At 43.6% G+C, this 19,920-nt stretch overlaps 1 protein-coding gene across 1 annotated transcript in view; it reads left to right on the top strand.

The window, feature by feature from the left end:
• Positions 1 to 19,920, top strand: part of LOC311503140 (E3 ubiquitin-protein ligase HECW1-like) — a gene marked incomplete at both ends in the record, with an annotated part of 49,876 nt that overhangs the window by 10,674 nt on the left and 19,282 nt on the right. The window contains 6 exons of the mRNA XM_084565678.1: positions 4,169 to 4,244; positions 4,431 to 4,600; positions 11,322 to 11,464; positions 11,691 to 11,791; positions 12,657 to 13,675; positions 16,981 to 17,569. Coding sequence (XP_084421804.1) covers positions 4,169 to 4,244; positions 4,431 to 4,600; positions 11,322 to 11,464; positions 11,691 to 11,791; positions 12,657 to 13,675; positions 16,981 to 17,569 — 2,098 coding nt within the window. The remainder of the gene's footprint in view (positions 1 to 4,168; positions 4,245 to 4,430; positions 4,601 to 11,321; positions 11,465 to 11,690; positions 11,792 to 12,656; positions 13,676 to 16,980; positions 17,570 to 19,920) is intronic.

Genomic DNA, 19,920 nt, shown 5'->3' with positions numbered 1-19,920 from the left:
GTGTCTCGGGTTGCTCGGGTTAGAAACCAGAAATGTTCAGTCTCAGAATCTAAGATGTCTGAGATTCTGACATGTTATACGACACATGATAGACACAGGGGGCTGATGTTTGCTTGGTTAATGTGATGCTGTGCTTACTGGTGGTGTGTGGAGTTAATTCTGTGGTGTTTCATGTTGCAAGAGCAGATGAAACCTTAAAGCAGTAGATCAACATTTTTGCAAAATAGTCTTTTTAAAGTTTGTTCCTGCTTTTAGTCTTAATGCTAAGCTAAACTAATACTCAGCATACTTCATACTTGACAAACTGACAAATAATGCATCTTTATTTTTATTGTAATTCTTTATTTTAATTAAATAGTACAAGTTAGAGAGGAAGGAGGGGGTCTGGGGTAAATACAGTGCTGCTTAAAAGTGTTATCTGCAATTCTGCATAAAAATTACTTAAAACATCAGCGGATTTTCACACAGTTCCTTAAAAGTAGATCAAGAGAACCCAATCAAACACATGAAACAGAAATATTATACTCTGGTGTTTGTTTATTCAGGAAAGTGAGCCAATATTACATATCAGAGAGGTGCTCCTCTCGGATTAAATCCGAGTCCATGCGTTCAAAAGTGTTTCCATCAATGTAATGAGACTCAGGTGTGGTTCAGTTCCTGGTTTAGTTTAAATAAATCAGGGAATTGGTTCCAGAACCACCAAGAGTTTGGAACCCACAAATAATCCACAGTCAGACAGATTGAAGACAACTGTTCCCCTCCACAGGAGTGGTCCACCAACAAAGATCACTCCATAATAGTCTGAGAGGTCCCAAAGGAACCCAGGGGAACTTCTAAGCAGCTAAAGGCCTCTCTCACATTGGCTGATGTTAATGTTGATGAATCTACTGAACAACCATGGTGTGATGGACAAAGACACTGCTCTCCAAAAAGTTTCTAAACATCATGTGGACAAGACAGAAGACTATTGGGACAATGTTTAGTGGACAGATGAGACCAAAGTAGAATAGTTTGGTTTAAATGAGAGGTAGTTTTGAGTCATTTTTGTGCAGAAATATCAAACATTGTCAGGGATGTAAATGCATTTAAGCAGCAGTGTTTATTTATTCCAGATTTCATCAAATTTAGTTTCCTGCAAGTTTACAAAGATGGTGATTTATTCCATTATGAAAATAATCTTGGATTATTTTATACCAATCATCTAAAGTAGGCAGTTCTGGTTTAAGCCACTTCTTAGTGATTGGCTTTTCTAGCTTCACTCAGTTTACCAAATAGGTTTTTCAAATTACCTCTGCACACATTTGGATAGTCGTCCAACCAATCAGAGGCATGAAGCCTGATCAAATGATTTGATTGGCCTGGGAGATTTTGCCGGAGCATAATCAGTTCCCAATGGACAAATTTTCCGCCACAAAAAAAATAGTTGGGGGTGGAGGTTTGTCTGGCTTCCAGGCTAGTGTGTCTGAAGATGTTTTACCTAAACGTCTGGTTAAATAAAACCCCAGGCTTTATAGACCGTAGCAACACAATGTTTACACAGAAATCCTTCCATGAAACCACTGTCTGGTCTGTAGTTAGAGGTTTTAATTGTCACTCTTTTGTTGTCCCTATCCAGATAAGAAGTGCTTAAATGCTTAAATACTCCTGTTACAAGAGAATGTCTACTTCTATGACTTTTACCCTTAGAGTCTGATCAGTGTGATTTTTGATTGTGAATAGATCAAATATAAATGTATAAATGTAGTTCAGCGTTCAAGGAAATTACTTTAAACATTACCGTAAGGAACTTGAGTAAGTTCCTGTCCATCTCCTCTAAAGAGCATAAAGCACCAGAACCATAAACTGCTGCTTGAGTGATCGACATGACAGGATGGTTTTCCACAGACAGACCCCCCCCACCCCCCCACCACACTCTAAACACCGTCCACTACCATGTCTATCTATGCAACCACACTAACTGAGTTAGATCACTCAGCCTGTCTGTCTTAAAAGGCACTGGGATGTATTAAAATATCTCACCCAGTCTCTCTGTGTCTGACCTGTAATCAGGCGGGGATTGTTAGCTGTCTCTTTCAGGCTCATCATCTCTTCCATCATTTAAGATTCTTGCAACATTGCGAGCGTGCTCATAAATTGTAGATACTGTTCCTTTTATATATTTTAAGGGGCTGGAGTTTTTGTTCTTTCTCCGCAGAGTAGAGTGGTAGATTATATAAAGTGTGCTGCGCGTGGACGGAGTCGTCGTTGGGTTTATCTGTGAGATTAGGATCATTTGAGGAGACCCGCTCTGGCATCTCTTTTCCGTGACTTTGCTCGGCAGGGCAGATTAGCGTCTCATTAAAATGAATTGGTCCAAACATCTGTCATTTTTCCTCGTCCCTTTATCGCTTGTTGTTTTTCCACTGCTAGTTTGCTTGTTAGTTTGTTTGCTGTTTCCAGGCAGTTGCGTAAGCGTCCAGACTCCTTGAGAGGGAGTGCTGCTGTACTCTGGAAGTTTCTTGACAGTCTATCTTCTGTCTCTAAGTTTAGATGAAATAAAATACACATTTACATGCACATGCCACTTCAGTGTCAAGAGATGCCACACCAAGGGGGCTGTACTGTCACAATCTGAAGAGAAGCCAGATGATCATGTCTTTTGGATTCATCCTCTAGCCTCCATAACCACATTTAATGACAATCCATCTAATAGTTGTTGAGACAAACTGCAAAACATCTGCCTTATGGTGAAAGTGTAAAAACAGTCCAGTGATTTGTTTGACTATAACTTACGCTGCGTGGCTGATAATGAGGCCCCGTTCAGACTTCATGTTATCATCCAACCACAAGTGTCCATCTTAAAGTACAGGTGTGAACACACCCAAGACCCCTTAGAGGACACATTTGAGGGGTCTGATCTCATAGGTGGTTTATGCTTCAGTGTCAATTTGATGCTATAGTTACGGCGACAGCACAGACCCTAGCCTGTAGCCGTAGCCTGACGTCCACCTTCCCAGAAATGTACGTCACAGCGACGCAGACCAAGAGCTGTGGTCCACCTGTTTCCTCTTCAGTATTTCTGGCTCCTTCTCCAAATCCGCAATTTTCGCATTGATTGTTTTGGATCAATAAAGATGGAACAAATGGAGGAAAGGTTAACTGAGGAGGTTCGGAGATACAAACATTTGTACGACTCGACTTTGATGGAATATCGGCAAATGTTGAAAGTGAAGCAGGAAGTAGAAACAAAAAACGATTTGCAAAAAAGACACAGCGCCGACTAGCCAGACTGACGAAGAACAAGTAGCGTAGGCTACGTACGTAGGTTATGGCGTCTCATTCCGCTGAGGTATTAATCACACTTCAGTCCACATGTGGAGGTGGTCTGGGACATATTTCACATCTTTCGTTTTGGATTGTGAAAACACAATGAGTCCTGGGTCACATTAAACACCAACTTTACTTTTACCTGGAACCATTTTAATAAAAATCCTGACTCTCACAGGTTTGCCGACATTTTATAAATCGAACATTGAGTTTTTGTTCCCACTGAGCTTGTGACATTGTGGATCGGACCTTAAGGTGGATATATTAATGATTGCTTGACAATGTTTTTCTGGTACCATCTTTTCTAATATTTATAACCTTAAAGGGTTTCAGTATACTTTACATCTTAACGGCTGGTTGCATTCAGAGGTTCAGAAAAGTCCTGAATTTGTGACTTTTTGAAATATTTCAGTATGCGACAATGAAGGCATTTAAGGGACACCTGGCTAGACATTTTTGCACTAAATGGCAAAGCTGACGCAACCCAGCAATATTTACATTCTGCTCCACTTCCTTCCATCTCCCCTCCCCCATGCTCTTCCTCTTCCTGGCTCAGGAATCAATTGTCAGGATAATGAAGACGGAGTATTGATCACAGGACGCTGTCAGCCTGACTGAAAACGGGGTTTTAAATAAAACACTGTCTTAAAATATGTTTCTGTACCACTATGTATGTATTTATTTATTTACTTTTTTGTTTTGACTGCAGTGGCCCACTTTCTTCATCATTAAACTTTCATATTACAGGAATGAAGGAAGAATGACGCAGGTGTAGAAGAAGAACTGCGGGGATGAAAGTGTTTTCATGTTCTCTCTGATTATAAACCACTTCATATCTCTTCACGTCTGGTTGTGTCTTCAGGTGTTGAAGCCTGTGGTTAGTCCTGAAGTCAACCATGGACTGGGCAACAGGAGACTCATTAACTTCTCCCTGTCAGGTAGGATATTAGTACTTCCACACTTACTTCTGGTGCTTTCTTCATACACTCATAGTCCTTAGATTAATGTTCCTCCCATTGGTCAAACTGAGGCTAAAATCTCAGGGATATGGACGCTGCCATCTTAGTTTATTGGATTATTCTCTGCCCATAACCCTCTGTCCCTTTGCTTCCCCCATCTCTCAGACCTCCAGGCCGTTGGACTGAAGAAGGGGATGTTCTTCAATCCTGACCCGTACCTGAAGCTCTCCATCCAGCCTGGGAAGCACAGCATCTTCCCCTCGCTGCCCCATCACGGCCAGGAGAAACGCTCCGGAGTGGTCTGCAACACCATCAACCCTCAGTGGAGCACGGAGGTGGGCGCGTCGCTCTCTACCCGCACACAGTTTCACAATTCCTCTCCCACACACTCTGTTTGTTGATGGACTTCCGTGCTTCATTTAGACATGTAAATGGGTTAAATGTCATTATCAGTATTCACGTCGGTTCCTGTGTTATCTGTCCTCTGTGGAGCTGATGTGGCCTGATGCTGCTGAGTGAGTCGTCAACAGTGGGTGTGATTTGTGTACTGTCAATCATAGGCTGTAAAACAAATGGACGACACGTCACAAAGTGATGTCAGTTTGTTCTTGCAGCTTCAACCAGGGAGAACTTTTTTCTTGCATTGTGTCCGGTAACTATTCTGTGATTGGTTGGACAAAGCGGAAACGCTAGCGGCCACTCTGTTAGCTCCCAGATGCTAATATAGTGTGTCCCTTTAAGAAAGACGTTTGACTTGCTGTTTGTTTTGGAGATACAACAGATAAATGATATACTAACATCTAAAACACTTTTTCAGTGGCATGTGATCTATCTGCACTACCTTCACTATATACTGTTCAATCTCAATTGACATATTGGGCACCCCTGGTGTAGAGTATGTCATTTTATATGTATAGAACAATATAATAACACTTTTGTGCCATATAGATTTTCTTATTATTGGATAGTTAAAAGGGAAAACGTCCACGTGCCCCTAATACAAACCCAGCAGCAGGAGACTGGCCTACACAGAAAGGAGAGGATTGGCTTCTTCTTTGGTTTCAGCAGCAGAGTAAGAGGATCAATTTAATCCTTGATAATCATGTTTGCTTTGTGGAAAACAAGATCAGCCAATTGATTTTCTTATCTGGGGCGTTTTCTTAGAAAAAACAAAAAAACAAAAGACATGCTTTTCTAGAAAGACAACGCTCTTGTGGTCACTGGGCAATAAAACAAAAAAATAAAATAAAATAAAAAACAGCAAAACGTCCATCTGTTCAGTGAATATCCCTAATGTTCAAGAAGACAGGTTTTATTTGACCGGTGTTACGCAGCAAAATACTCTTCTGCAAGACGCATAATTTACATTTACAAAAAGATTTAAACAAACTGAAGCATCATCATCACGACACAAGAAATAATGAGGCACAAATAAATAAATAAATTAATAAAAACAGACTACAGGAAGGAAGATATTCAAATTTAGCCATTTCACCCTCAAAGTTTAATTTGGTTTGAATGTTAAAAGTTATATCTGTTATTACTTAACTTCTGTTATACTGCTTATTATTTATCAACTCAGCTACTTTCACATCTTACTTCCAAGCTACACACTTTTGAGCAGACTTTAGTGAGGGGTATTTATTAATAATGTCCCGCCCTCCTCTATCAGCATCACTTTATCTCCATCATCTTGACTCATTTCCACCGTCACTTTATTATCTTTCTGCTTAAGACTAATGGTTCATAGTTTCCTGCTCGGTGTCATGAGTCTGGACATTTAAGGTGAGTAATATCACTAATTTCAGCTCCTGTTATGTAATCTAATAAATGTTCCTTTCCAGTACGTTATAATCAGAGTCATAGAGTGCTGCTGCCGTTTAGCCCTCTTGAAAAATAACCTCTCAACTCCTCAACCCCTCTTAATTATCTTGATTTTGTCAGCTAATGCGAACATAAAAGACATATTTTAATTAATTAATTAGTTAATGAACAATTATCAGCAGCCATCCTGATAACTGATTTATGTTTTCTCAGATGTTCAGAGCGAAATGTGCAAAACCATCTGGCTGTCAAAGTCTGTTAAACTAAATTTAATATGATTGTGGTTTGGGCAGATTTTTGAACACATGAACGATGATAGAAATGCCAACTTTCAGTGACTATAATAGACCAAAGAATGACTTTATTACTCAAGAAAATAAATCAAACATAAAACCATTATAAACAGAAGTCACTACAGAGACAGAACTATCTCTGAACTATCTCTTATGTCTAAATCAGTGGCGCCTGATCGACCGGTAGATCGCCATGGCAGTGCAGGTTGAGTCATTAAGGACAAAAATGTCCGCTTCCAAAAAGCTGCTATAAAAACTTCACTGATTAATATTTTTTTCTGCTTATTTCTGCATAAATCTCTTAAACCACTTCAGCACTTCACAAAACTACCAAACATTCAATCATTTTGAGGATTTTAACCTTTTAAATGCCAGGTTTGTAAAGTTTTGTACGAAAAGACACAAAAAACTTCCATTGACTCCCATTATAACCGCATTTTTTAGCCTCAATTCAATATTTTAAAGCTTTACACAAACCTTGAGTTGAGAGCATTTCTGCAGATGATCCAGATTTATGGACAGCCAGTGACTCAACAGGCTGCTCCAGGTTTTGTCAGAGTCTGCAGACTTTAAATTGATCTGAGTCGGTCGGGGCTGATGAAATGGATGTGTTGGACTGTAACATCACCGGAAGTGAGTCAGTGTTTTGTGTAGGATCAGGATCAGGATCTGGATCAGGAGTGTTTTTGTTTCTTTTTGTCTGACAGAACAGTGTCTCCACGTTTCAGAAAGCTCCTCTGCTTTTTATTTTATTTGTATTGTGTCCCTCTGGAGACTCTGTGCTCTGATTTAATGCAGTGTCCCTCCTGGCGTCATCCACTCAGCTCTAAGCCACTTTCCTTTTGCAGACTACTCCCATGTTGAGTGAGGCTCAGGCTGCCTGGCAGTGATGCTGAGCTGTAATGGTATCCACTGGATGCTAGCTCAGTCAGCACACTGAACATACTGCTATGGATCCTTATACAATGAAAGTAAATAGAATCATAAATGATTATTATAAAACTGTATTAGATTATAATATAGATGGATAGATGGATAGATAGATGGATAGGTGGATAGATAGATGGATAGATAGATGGATGGATGGGTGGGTGGGTGGTTGGATGGGTGGGTGGGTGGATAGATAGATCACTTTTCCTTTTTTCCTTACCAAGTATATTTGACTTTTTCTAAGCTGCGGAAGCAAACCTGTGTGTTTTAAAGAAGCAGTTTCTGTGAAGTGTGCTGAGTGACGTCTGCTGTGAGTCTGGAGGACTTTTTATCACATGAGGAGATAACCCTGATGATCTAAGAGTCAGGTTACGTCAGCATGGACTTTACCGGACGGGGCGGGTTTAGAGGGAGAGCCGCCGTCACATTGTATTGTGGGAAAGTAGGAAACTTCATGAACGTACTGTACTGCTGTTGTATAACGGTGTAAAACTGGACTGTGATGGAATATTTCTTCTCAGAGAATGTATGTCTTCCCTTCCTCTGATCCTCCTCCTCAGCTTCACTTCTTGTTTCTCACTACAAATCAACATGGCACACTTCTGCTGCAACAATATCTACTCCCTCCTCCTCCTCCTCCTCCTCTCCATCCTCCCCTGTACTGTCTCACCATCTCCATCCAGTTTGTCCTGCACTCTGCTCTCACAAACACACACTTTTGCTCTGTCTGCTCCCTCCTGGCTCATCTAGTAAATTATTCACTCGTACTCCTTTTCATCCTCCTCCTTTATCACTCAGCACAGAGGTCTCCCCAGCCCAGCCTCCTCCCCCCTTTCTCATTTTTCCACCTTCTCAGCAACCACAGTGTCGTTTCACTCTGTGCCTGCTTTTTCCTTTTTTTTATTCGTCTTTCCTTCATCGCTTCCCTCCACTTTCATCTGTTTTCCCGCGTCCTCCTTCTCTGCGGATGAAAATTAAATATACAGAGCATATACAGTACACATCAGTGAGTGTGACGCTGGCTTGTACACAGCTTTGCTGCAAGGTTAACAGAGGACAGCAGCTACCGTCTGGCTGAAATATGCTCGGCTAACACACACACACACAGTGAAATCTGATGTCAACACTTAAGGTTATATTGATTGTTTGTGGTTGAAAACGTAGAATTGAAGCCTATCACATAAATATATGTGGAAATTTAGAGACTTTTGTGAAAGTCTGCAGCTTGTAGACAAGAAAGACAAAAGGCATACAGCTCATCTCTTCATGAAACTATGCAACGTGCAGCCATACTGCAAAAAAAAAATTTAAATGACGGAAATACAACTTAAATCTATAGAACAGGAGCATTTGATTAAACTGAGTAAATGTGTGTCTCCTCCAAGAAGGCCCAGATTTGTCCAAACTAGAGTCTCAGACTAAAACCAAGTAGATTTGTGTTGATCCAAGGAGAATGTGACCAGAACAGTTTAGTCAGTAGCAATAGTTTCTACTTTCCAGTCAGTACTGTCATTGCTCTGGACTGGATTTCATCTCTGGACATATGTTAGTTGCTGTGCTGTGTTGTCAGACTGACAATGAATCAATGAGTCTGTTTTTAACGTGTTCACACATGAAAAGGATCAGATGCTGGAAAGAAGAAACTCTGACTCTGACAAAGTAGTTGTTGCTCTTGTCTGTGTTCATCTAAAACCTTTAGAGTTGTGCTAGTTCTCATTTGAAGCTTCAACTGAACTAAGAACCAGGAAGAACATCTCAACGACAAGTTAGAACAGATGATTAAGGTCATTTAGGAGCTAAACACTGAAACAGACTCAAACACTCGAGCTTATTTTACTTTGATTTAAGATCTTACATCTCAGTTTGATTTGTGTCTTTTTGCAGCAGACGTCTACGAGAAACTGAACATTTGCAGGTTGTTCTGATTCAGAGTCGTCTGCATCAGCGCCTCAGCTGCCAAGTGGCTCTAAATCAATGTTAATACAAAGATACAAGTTTCTTTCCACCGTCTGAGTCAGCGTTAAGAGCAGTAACGATGGACCAGTGATGAGATTAGAGACAGATAAAGGGACGATGATTGTCCTGGGACATGAATGAAAACACACATCCTCAGTGTAGTGTAAAACATAGCATCCAGCCTCTTATTGTGGATGTTTCTTGGGATTAAAGCTGCTAATAGGTTTGTGACAGTGTTCATTTGAGCTTTAAGAAATCGAATGCCAGAAATTTAGAAGTGCATCTCAGAGGGTTTTAATCTGCGCTGGGTTTCCATCCGACTCTTATTTTTGGTGAGAGTTGAAAAAAAAGGATTTGGACAGATGAAGTTCCAGACTCTAAGAGGCTTGGACAGTGATCAGACCCCTGCTGAGAAAGATTATTTATTTCATGCTAACTAAAACGACACACGTCTCCAGCTGACTTGGAGAAAGAAAAATACTAACACTAAATGAAGAAGCTGTGGAAAAGTGTTTTAATCCAGCAAAACGCTGTAGTTTCTATAAAAGAGAGCAGTTGGCAACGGAGACGTGAAGATCTTTGTGCACTTATTGCAAAGAAAAAAAAGGATTCTGTGGATTTAGTCAACGTTTAAAAAGTCATTTTAACTTAATGGCAATCGACAAAAAGGCTGGTTGTGGTTTAAAGCACTCTTTAAAAACGATTCACTGTATGGGTTTATTCTCACATTCTGATACTGAAAGATTTCTCTGGTAAACCCCTCAATGTGCAACAGTTTCTGTAACTGCTTGTCCTCTGGAGGGTTGGGGGGGCTGGAGCCTATCCCAGCTGTCATTGGTCTAGAGGGGGGGTCCACCCTGGACAGGTCTCCAGTCTATCCCAGCTGTCATTGGTCTAGAGGGGGGTCCACCCTGGACAGGTCTCCAGTCTATCCCAGCTGTCACTGGTCTAGAGGGGGGATCCACCCTGGACAGGTCTCCAGTCTATCCCAGCTGTCACTGGTCTAGAGGCGGGGGTCCACCCTGGACAGGTCTCCAGCCTATCACAGGGCTAACACAGAGAGACACTCACACCTACGGCCAATTTAGAATCACCAATGAACCTAACCAGCATGTCTTTGGACGGTGGGAGGAAGCTGGAGAACCTGGAGAGAACCCACGCAGACACAGGGAGAACATGCAAACTACACACAGAAAGGAACCAGTCGACCTGGATTAGAACCCAGAACCTTCATCAGTGCTGACCACCACACCACTGATGTGCAGCTACTTACACAACTGAAATCTTTAACCTTTTTGTTGAATTGAAACTTCCCTCCAGCTCCATCATCTGCTCAAAATTGAAATTCTTCATGTACTTTGCTGTGACTGTCTGATATGCAGGATTAATACAGCTCTTATTAAGTGCATCAGTTATGAACAATGCGTGATAAATCTGTGTTCAAACGATGGATTTTCTTTAAGATTAATGATAATTCTGTTTCATCTCTTTGATTGGATTCTCCTTGTCAACTTTCAGGACTTCCGTTGATGTTTTGAGTCATTTTTATGCAGAAATGTAGAAACTTCTGAAGATGCAGAAGCTTCTCTGTATCTGACACTCATTTCAGAAGGTTTAAACTTTAATGCCAGTGTTTGCGTGCTAAATATCACCAAACATCGAGTGTTGAGGAGGTAGAACCCAAATGCAGACACAAGGTGAGGCAGGAGACAAAAGAACTTGAGTAAAAACTTACACAATCAGAAACGAGAGCTGCAGAGAGGCAAGACAGGCGAGTGAAGTCACAGACGGAAAAACTGGAAGTAAAAACTTCAATGCAACGAGAAAATCGATTACAAAATAAAGCAGGAAACCAAACTGGATGAACCAGCCACTGCAAACTGAAAAACAAAGCCAGTTACTGAGTCTGTGGTGAATTCATCCATTGTGGTCGTATTCAGTTCAGTTCAGACATCGATTGAATACTTATACATCCAGTGTAAACATTTTAACCACCTCGTAGTTCACTGCTTCCAGTCCAGTCGTCTTATTCTCCTCTCATTTCTTTCTCCAGAGGTTTACCTTTGTGTCTTTGCCCACCGACGTCCTGGAGATCGAGGTGAAGGACAAGTTTGCCAAGAGCCGTCCGATCATCAAGCGTTTCCTGGGGAAGCTCTCCGTCCCCGTGCAGAGGCTGCTGGAAAAACACGCCATCGGGTAAAAAAAAAAAAGGATTCTTACAGTTTAAGGCTGAAAGCTGCAGGATTGTCAGCGCAACAGCTTCTGTTCAATGAATTAAATCTGTAGAGCTGTGGATAGGATAAAGGACGTGGGTGGTTTCTCTGCACCTATTATTTTATTTTCTGCTGATCAAATATACTGGTGGTTTGTTTCAAAGCGCTTTTCTAATTCCTCTCTCTCTCTCTCTCTCTCTGGTCCACAGGGATCGAGTAGTGAGTTATTCCCTGGGTCGCAGGTTGCCCACCGATCATGTCTGCGGCCAGCTGCAGTTCCGGTTCGAGCTGACCTCCTCCATTCACCCAGGTACATTAGGCATCAGGCCATCTAGCAGCACAGCAGACACTTCATCCACCCTGCTGTTCCCCCCTCTGTGTTCACATGGAGCCATGAACATGAGCTGTTTTTATTAGTGGTATTTGGGGTTAGCTCGGTAAATAAAAACAAACCCCTGCACTGTAAAACCTTTCTCATGTTAGGAGTTTTATCACGTCATTAAACCTCCAGCATCCAGAGCTCAGTTCACTTCTAGATATGTGACCTACTGCAAATTAAAAGCAGCTGTGATGAGTTGAATAATGGACTGAAAGGGAAGCTGATTTCTTGCTGCTGTTATACTGACACGGCTTTGAACATTTCCCGAACTCCAGAGTTTGCATTTTCAGAAGGGGGAATGTCAACTGCTCACTTAGCTGGAGGTTTGGACGGATCATTATGTTTGCAGATTTTGCGTTTCAGAGCTGCAGAGCCCAGCGTGGAGAGAGAAACTGTAATTTGCATGCACCAGTTATGGTTTCGTGCTTTCAAATGAATAATTCATGTTTTTTTCCTCTTGAATTTATAAAATTGCTTTTGCATAATAACAGAATGCAGCATAAAAAATATAGTTCCCGGTATAATAATTGCATTTTTAAGGGAATTTCAATAAAAAGCATTTAATTTGTCTTTGATTTTTAAAGTTCAAACAGTCTCATACAACTCTTGAATTAGTTTTAAATTAAATATAAAAATGCCGTTTTTAAGTGGCATCACCGACAATTAACCTGAATCGCTCGTCTGTTGAGTTGCATCGTGGGTAACGTAGTCGTAAGGCTTTGAGCAGGAAGAAGGCTGTTGAATGCTAAATACAACAGGAACAGAACAGAAAATGAATCTGATTGTTTGTCCTCAGATGATGAGGAGGTGTCCCTGGTGATAGAGCCAGCCTGCCCTGAGGGGGGAGATGGAGCAGATGGCAACGATGCTGATCCTGATGCACCTGAAGACGACACACTGAGCGTGGGCCCCGACATGCCCGACCTCCCCCTGGACGCCCCTCCTGACCGCGAGACCTCAGCGCAGCCAGCCGCCGCCACATCTGAGGAAGTCGAGCCCGTCGAGAAGGAGGAGGAGGGTGAGGAGGCGGCGCAGGGGGAGGAGGAGAGTACGGTCAGGGAGGAACCCCCGACTTCTGATCCACAGGTGGTGGAGCAGCAGCAGCAGGAGGAGGAGGGGGAGGAGGAGGAGGGGAACTCACCTGAACAGCAGGAGGAGAGCAGCGCAGGGAGAGGAGAGGAAGGGGCAACAGAGGAGAGGCAGCAGGAGGAAGGAGGAGAGGAGTCGTCTGCTCAAGAAGCTGTGGAGGAGGTGACGACAGAAGGAGGAGCGGAGGAGGTTGGAGGTGAAACCCAGCCGGGGCCTGAGTCTGACGATCCTGAAGCAGCAGCAGCAGTGACGCAGGATGAGGAAGCTGCTGCCGTCGAGGCTCCCTCAGAGCTAAACACCGTGTCCCAGGATGCACCTGCAGACCCAGCCGAGGGGTCACCACGAGAGGGAGGAGAAAGAAGCTCCACCCCCTGCTCCTGCCAGTCCCTCTTCTCAAACTACAACTGCTCGGCTCCGTCGCGCCGCAAGAACCGGCCCTGCTCCCTCCCGGTGTCGGAGCTGGAGACGGTGATAGCGTCGGCGTGCGGCGAGCCCGAGACGCCGCGGTCGCACTACATCCGCATTCACCACCTCCTCCACAGCCTCCCCTCGGCCCAGCAGAGGCCTCCCAGCCAGGAGGAGGAGGAGCAGGGAGGGGAGGGAGAGAACACAAGCATCACTCTGGACAACAACGACACGTCGCCGACGCTTAAAACCTCCAAAGAGGAGGAGGAGGAGGGGCAGGAGGACGAGGAAGAGGAGGATACAACACACTCTCCCTCTCAGGTACGCCTTACCTGTAGCTTCAACAGATTTATAGGAAACATATTCGATAATGGCAAAACATCCTCCATGCAGAGGACCAAATACTTAATGTAGCTTAGTACAATTCTGCATTAGAGACATTGATGTTATTAAAAATGTCCTTTTCTGTTCGGGGACCGTTCTCTGTGAAGTCCTCCTCAATCCAGGTCCAGGCTCTTTGTTTATTCCAAAGGTTATTTCGTTCTCAGTAGCTCATATAATTACTGCAATCAGCTGGAGTGTTTGACGTGATTCATCACTGAATGATTCATGTTTCAGCCACAGCCATCATGAGTCCTGTTCTCATGCAATGTGTGGTTCAACAGGGCTGCATCAACTCACCCATTCATTTAGGTAACCTTTACTTCTATGTGTGCTGGTCAGTCACCACCTGTGTTTAGTTCAACCATAGCTTATATTTTGTACCAGTCACAGACTGACCTAAGACAGGAAACAAAAGAACTTTAATGAACTTAGGGATGGACTGTGTCTTCCTAAAGTCTGTCCTTGTCTTCCTTGTCTTCTCCTAGAGTTGGTCTCCTGTGTCTTCCTAAAGTCTGTCCTTGTCTTCCTTGTCTTCTCCTAGAGTTGGTCTCCTGTAGCTTCCTAAAGTCTGTCCTTGTCTTCCTTGTCTTCTCCTAGAGTTGGTCTCCTGTAGCTTCCTAAAGTCTGTCCTTGTCTTCCTTGTCTTCTCCTAGAGTTGGTCTCCTGTAGCGTCCTAAAGTCTGTCCTTGTCTTCTCCTAGAGTTGGTCTCCTGTAGCTTCCTAAAGTCTGTCCTTGTCTTCCTTGTCTTCTCCTAGAGTTGGTCTCCTGTGTCTTCCTAAAGTCTGTCCTTGTCTTCCTTGTCTTCTCCTAGAGTTGGTCTCCTGTGTCTTCCTAAAGTCTGTCCTTGTCTTCCTTGTCTTCTCCTAGAGTTGGTCTCCTGTAGCTTCCTAAAGTCTTTCCTTGTCTTCCTTTTCTTCTCCTAGAGTTGGTCTCCTGTGTCTTCCTAAAGTCTGTCCTTGTCTTCCTTGTCTTCTCCTGGAGTTGGTCTCCTGTAGCGTCCTAAAGTCTTCCCTTGTCTTCTCCTAGAGTTGGTCTCCTGTGTCTTCCTGAAGTCTGTCCTTGTCTTCCTTGTCTTCTGCTAGAGTTGGTCTCCTGTAGCGTCCTAAAGTCTGTCCTTGTCTTCCCTTGTCTTCTCCTAGAGTTGGTCTCATGTAGCTTCCTAAAGTCTTTCCTTGTCTTCCTTGTCTTCTCCTAGAGTTGGTCTCCTGTGTCTTCCTAAAGTCTGTCCTTGTCCTCCTTGTCTTCTCCTAGAGTTGGTCTCCTGTAGCGTCCTAAAGTCTTTCCTTGTCTTCCTTGTCTTCTCCTAGAGTTGGTCTCCTGTAGCTTCCTAAAGTCTGTCCTTGTCTTCCTTGTCTTCTCCTAGAGTTGGTCTCCTGTAGCTTCCTAAAGTCTGTCCTTGTCTTCCTTGTCTTCTCCTAGAGTTGGTCTCCTGTAGCTTCCTAAAGTCTGTCCTTGTCCTCCTTGTCTTCTCCTAGAGTTGGTCTCCTGTAGCTTCCTAAAGTCTTTCCTTGTCTTCCTTGTCTTCTCCTAGAGTTGGTCTCCTGTGTCTTCCTAAAGTCTTTCCTTGTCTTCCTTGTCTTCTCCTAGAGTTGGTCTCCTGTAGCTTCCTAAAGTCTGTCCTTGTCTTCCTTGTCTTCTCCTAGAGTTGGTCTCCTGTGTCTTCCTAAAGTCTGTCCTTGTCTTCCTTGTCTTCTCCTAGAGTTGGTCTCCTATAGCTTCCTAAAGTCTGTCCTTGTCTTCCTTGTCTTCTCCTAGAGGTGGTCTCCTGTAGCTTCCTAAAGTCTGTCCTTGTCTTCCTTGTCTTCTCCTAGAGTTGGTCTCCTGTGTCTTCCTAAAGTCTGTCCTTGTCTTCCTTGTCTTCTCCTAGAGTTGGTCTCCTATAGCTTCCTAAAGTCTGTCCTTGTCTTCCTTGTCTTCTCCTAGAGTTGGTCTCCTGTAGCTTCCTAAAGTCTGTCCTTGTCTTCCTTGTCTTCTCCTAGAGTTGGTCTCCTGTAGCTTCCTAAAGTCTGTCCTTGTCTTCCTTGTCTTCTCCTAGAGTTGGTCTCCTGTAGCTTCCTAAAGTCTTTCCTTGTCTTCCTTGTCTTCTCCTAGAGTTGGTCTCCTATAGCTTCCTAAAGTCTTTCCTTGTCTTCCTTGTCTTCTCCTAGAGTTGGTCTCCTGTAGCTTCCTAAAGTCTGTCCTTGTCTTCCTTGTCTTCTCCTAGAGTTGGTCTCCTGTAGCGTCCTAAAGTCTGTCCTTGTCTTCCTTGTCTTCTCCTAGAGTTGGTCTCCTGTAGCGTCCTAAAGTCTGTCCTTGTCTTCCTTGTCTTCTCCTAGAGTTGGTCTCCTGTAGCGTCCTAAAGTCTGTCCTTGTCTTCCTTGTCTTCTCCTAGAGTTGGTCTCCTATAGCTTCCTAAAGTCTGTCCTTGTCTTCCTTGTCTTCTCCTAGAGTTGGTCTCCTGTAGCGTCCTAAAGTCTGTCCTTGTCTTCCTTGTCTTCTCCTAGAGTTGGTCTCCTGTAGCTTCCTAAAGTCTGTCCTTGTCTTCCTTGTCTTCTCCTAGAGTTGGTCTCCTGTAGCTTCCTAAAGTCTGTCCTTGTCTTCTTTGTCTTCTCCTAGAGTTGGTCTCCTGTGTCTTCCTAAAGTCTGTCCTTGTCTTCCTTGTCTTCTCCTAGAGTGGACTGGATTCAGTCCAATAAATCTTTCAGTCAAAGTTAATGTAGTGTGGAGAGGGTAGCTGGTACCTTGTGTTCTCTACTCCAGAAATGTTCTGGTCATCCAACGCTGCCATAAACTCCCTAACCCTCTCTGGAAGATGTTTCTCCTTGACGCTGTCTCCAGGAAACTTTTCTCTTCTTTTAAACGTTCAGTGTTTGTTGTTGTTGTTTGGGTGCAGCCTTTGACTGAGTGGACTCCATGGATTCTGTTTAGATGATCAACTACTACCACCTCACCTCAAACATCCACACTACACTTTTACAAATTGTGTCACATGATTTTAGGTCTTCTTCTTTGGGTTTTTTGGCAGCTTTGATGCTAACCAACCTCCACTAAAACAGGAGAAGAAGACGTTTTGATGCTACAGGGACAAGGTTTTGGTTTATGGATCAGGCTTGGCTGAAATCAGATCCGATAATTTTAAAAATGCCTGGACGTTTTACTAAACTAATCTAAAAGCTGCTAGCTGGAAGCATAAGCACATAAATCTTAGTCCAACTAATCTAACTTTCCACCAGAAACCAAATAGATCTGTGTGTCCCTGCAGGTCCCAGAGTGTCCGGGCCCCTGTTGCCGGCGCACCCTGCCCCGCAGCCTTTCCATCGAACGTCTCTCTGAGCTGAACCAGCTCCTGGAAGGTGAAGGAGGAGGTGTAGGAGGAGGAGGAGGAGGACATGCAACAGTCAGGAGGATCTCTCCGTCCTGCCTGGAGAGCGAGGAGGTGGACTCGAGTAACAGCGGCGGGAGGAGGGTCGGAGGCAGCACCCAGAGACACGAAAACGAATGTGAGTTCTGCGACACCTCCTGCTACAGCACCTCCTGCTACAGCACCTCCTGCTACAGCACGTCCTGCTACAGCAACTCGGGCTACGAGGGGAGGGGCCGCTTCTGCAGCCACACCCGCCTCTCCTCGGTGGACAGCAACCGGCTCTCGGGCAGCACCGTCTTCTCCTCCCAGGACGAGGACGAGGACGAGGAGAGCGCCTTTGAGTCGGTGCCGGACGGCGGCTGCAGCCCCGAGGGTCAGGAGGCGGGCGGGTCGGGAGGAGAGAGGAGGAGGGGGCGATGGAAGGAGGCCAGGAGAGGAGAGCAGGGGGAGACGGCTGTGGCCGGGCCCAGTGACAGGAACAGCATAGGTGAGATTTAACACGATCTGGTTTCATTTCTTATACTTTCAACAAACAGTCTGAGTAAAATTCTTAGAAGAGAAGAAAAGGAAGAAAGTAACATAATTAAAAATGCTTCAAAGGCACAAATGAACCAAGTCTGTAGAAGAAAAAACAACAGAGATGTAATAGTTTATAGATAAATTGCCTGCAGTCAAAAGAAACTCAGAGGCCTTGGTTCCCTGCGTACGTCTTCACGTCTTATACTGTATTTGTGCATTTTACATGATGCCTGTTAAGGACTGTGGTGGAAAAGTAGGTCACACAGATGCACACACAGTCCTGCAGAAACAAAATGAAATTCTCGTCGTCTGAAATCCAATCGGACCGCTGCCAGACTCCCTGCCAGGTTTGTTCTTTCTGTTCTGCCTCGTACACCGGTCCCATCAAAACACTCTCCGTTCCTAAGATGATTTTAAATGTTGTTGCTCTAAAAAGAAATGCTATTTGTGCTTTTTTGTTAACTATCTAAAGCCATCCGTACTATAGTTTCACTCTTTACAGCCTCTGACATATTTTAGATGACCACTCTGTGTGATTATTTGTGACGTTGTGAGAGTTTCCTCCAGAGCTTGATGTCGGCGCCGCTGATTTCATGAGTGCTTTTCAAATCATACAGTCAAATGATTTTGGATGTGGGTGTTAGTCGGACGGTATTTGCGTCTTCCGTCTCCTTTAGCGCGATGTCAACTCGGATAGAAGACCAGCAGGCAGCAGAGTGAGCAAGGACGTGAATGAGTAATGCTGTTTTAAGAGTAGAAGATATTTAAAGTGGCCTGCAGAGTGGTGTCACTGTGAAAAGTGTTATTTTGGGGATTTTGAAGCCGTTGAGGTTTGTGTTGGCTCTGTGGGTGTGTACCGGACAGCGGGTCTAACTTAAGCTAGATGGAGAAGTCAATCACTACACCACATATCCAGCAGGCCGGCTGCAGCTGATCTGACCACATTCCCGTCTCAAAGCATGTTGTGTGCACTTCCACTTTGCATTAAGAAGCATTTTCCAAACATCCGGATCACATATTCAGTCACAAATGGCGTTTTAGTCGCTGATGGAAAAGCTGCCAGGGGCTAATTCAAAACAGACCGCTATTAGCCAATGAGCACGCGGTCAGTCAGCCGTTCTATCGCCTGAACAATGTTTCCTCTGCTCAACACAAGCTGCACTGATTTTAATATTTACAGTGGTTAAACAGAAAACATCTGTGCGAGCAGATAAAGACCCAGATATTGTCCTCAGGTGTTTGAGGAGACCAACAGAGCTAAAAGGAGAATATGCATAGACTGTATATAAATATGGACAATGTATCACCACTTCCTCTCATTGGCCAAACATCTTGTGAGTTTGGAGTCTGATCAGTACGGTCTGAGGGCGGAGCCACGTGGAGCCGTGATATTGATGCCCCGCCCACACTTCCTCCAGACTCACTCATGTCTTAGTTTAATTAATACTACGCTCTGCTCTACCTCCACCTGTTACAAGGAGATGTTGGATTATACACTGGGCTTGATTTTAAAAATTGTTCTTACAACTCTCACGGGACCACATGACAGAGCGGTCGGCATGGCAACTGGTGGTCACCATTGTGTCACGTCCTGTTTCTATAGCGTCAAATAACAAACTAAAACAAAACTTATCCAAACAATTGATATTTGAACATTCATCAACATTTTCTCAACTACCAACAATGACTGAAATCATCCTTAATCGATCCTTAAATATTTGACGATATTGATGATAGGAGGAGATGGAGCTTATGACCTATACTGCAGCCAGCCACTAGGGGGAGCTCTACTTGCTTTGGCTTCACTTTAGAGGAGCTGTTTCACCGTCCATCTTTATACAGTCTATGTTCAATATGCATAAAGCTAATGCTCCTAACATATCTGGTAGACGTGTTCATAGGGAAATGTTTAATACTGATGTGTAACTAACAAACATTCGATCTCTGTGAAGGTTCTCGCTCATCCAGCTCACGGTATGTCCAAAAAAAGCTGGAACAGTTCTAAAGAAAGAACTTAGATGAGTGGTGAAAACGTCTAGTTGCCGTTGTCTCAGCTTTTTTGGACGACAAACATTTTAATTGTCTCTGTCATTCCGTCTTTATTAATTGTTTGTGCTATATGTTGTCAAGATCATCGCATTTTTGGCATTTTTGCATGAAAAACTGTTTGTTTACTTTTGATTCACTGATCAACAACTAAACTTTATGGCTTTAGTTTTCAGACACATCTACCACATGCACCACAAGTGACCGGCATTATGTTTAGAGTGTGTCCCATTGCCGAAAATCACAAAAAAAAAACTTTTTTAATTCACCTAA

Source organism: Chelon labrosus (genome assembly GCF_963514085.1).
Source record: "Chelon labrosus genome assembly, chromosome: 18".
NCBI lineage: Eukaryota > Metazoa > Chordata > Actinopteri > Mugiliformes > Mugilidae > Chelon > Chelon labrosus.
Note: the sequence above shows the minus strand (reverse complement) of the source record. Positions and strands in the feature narration are given on the sequence as shown.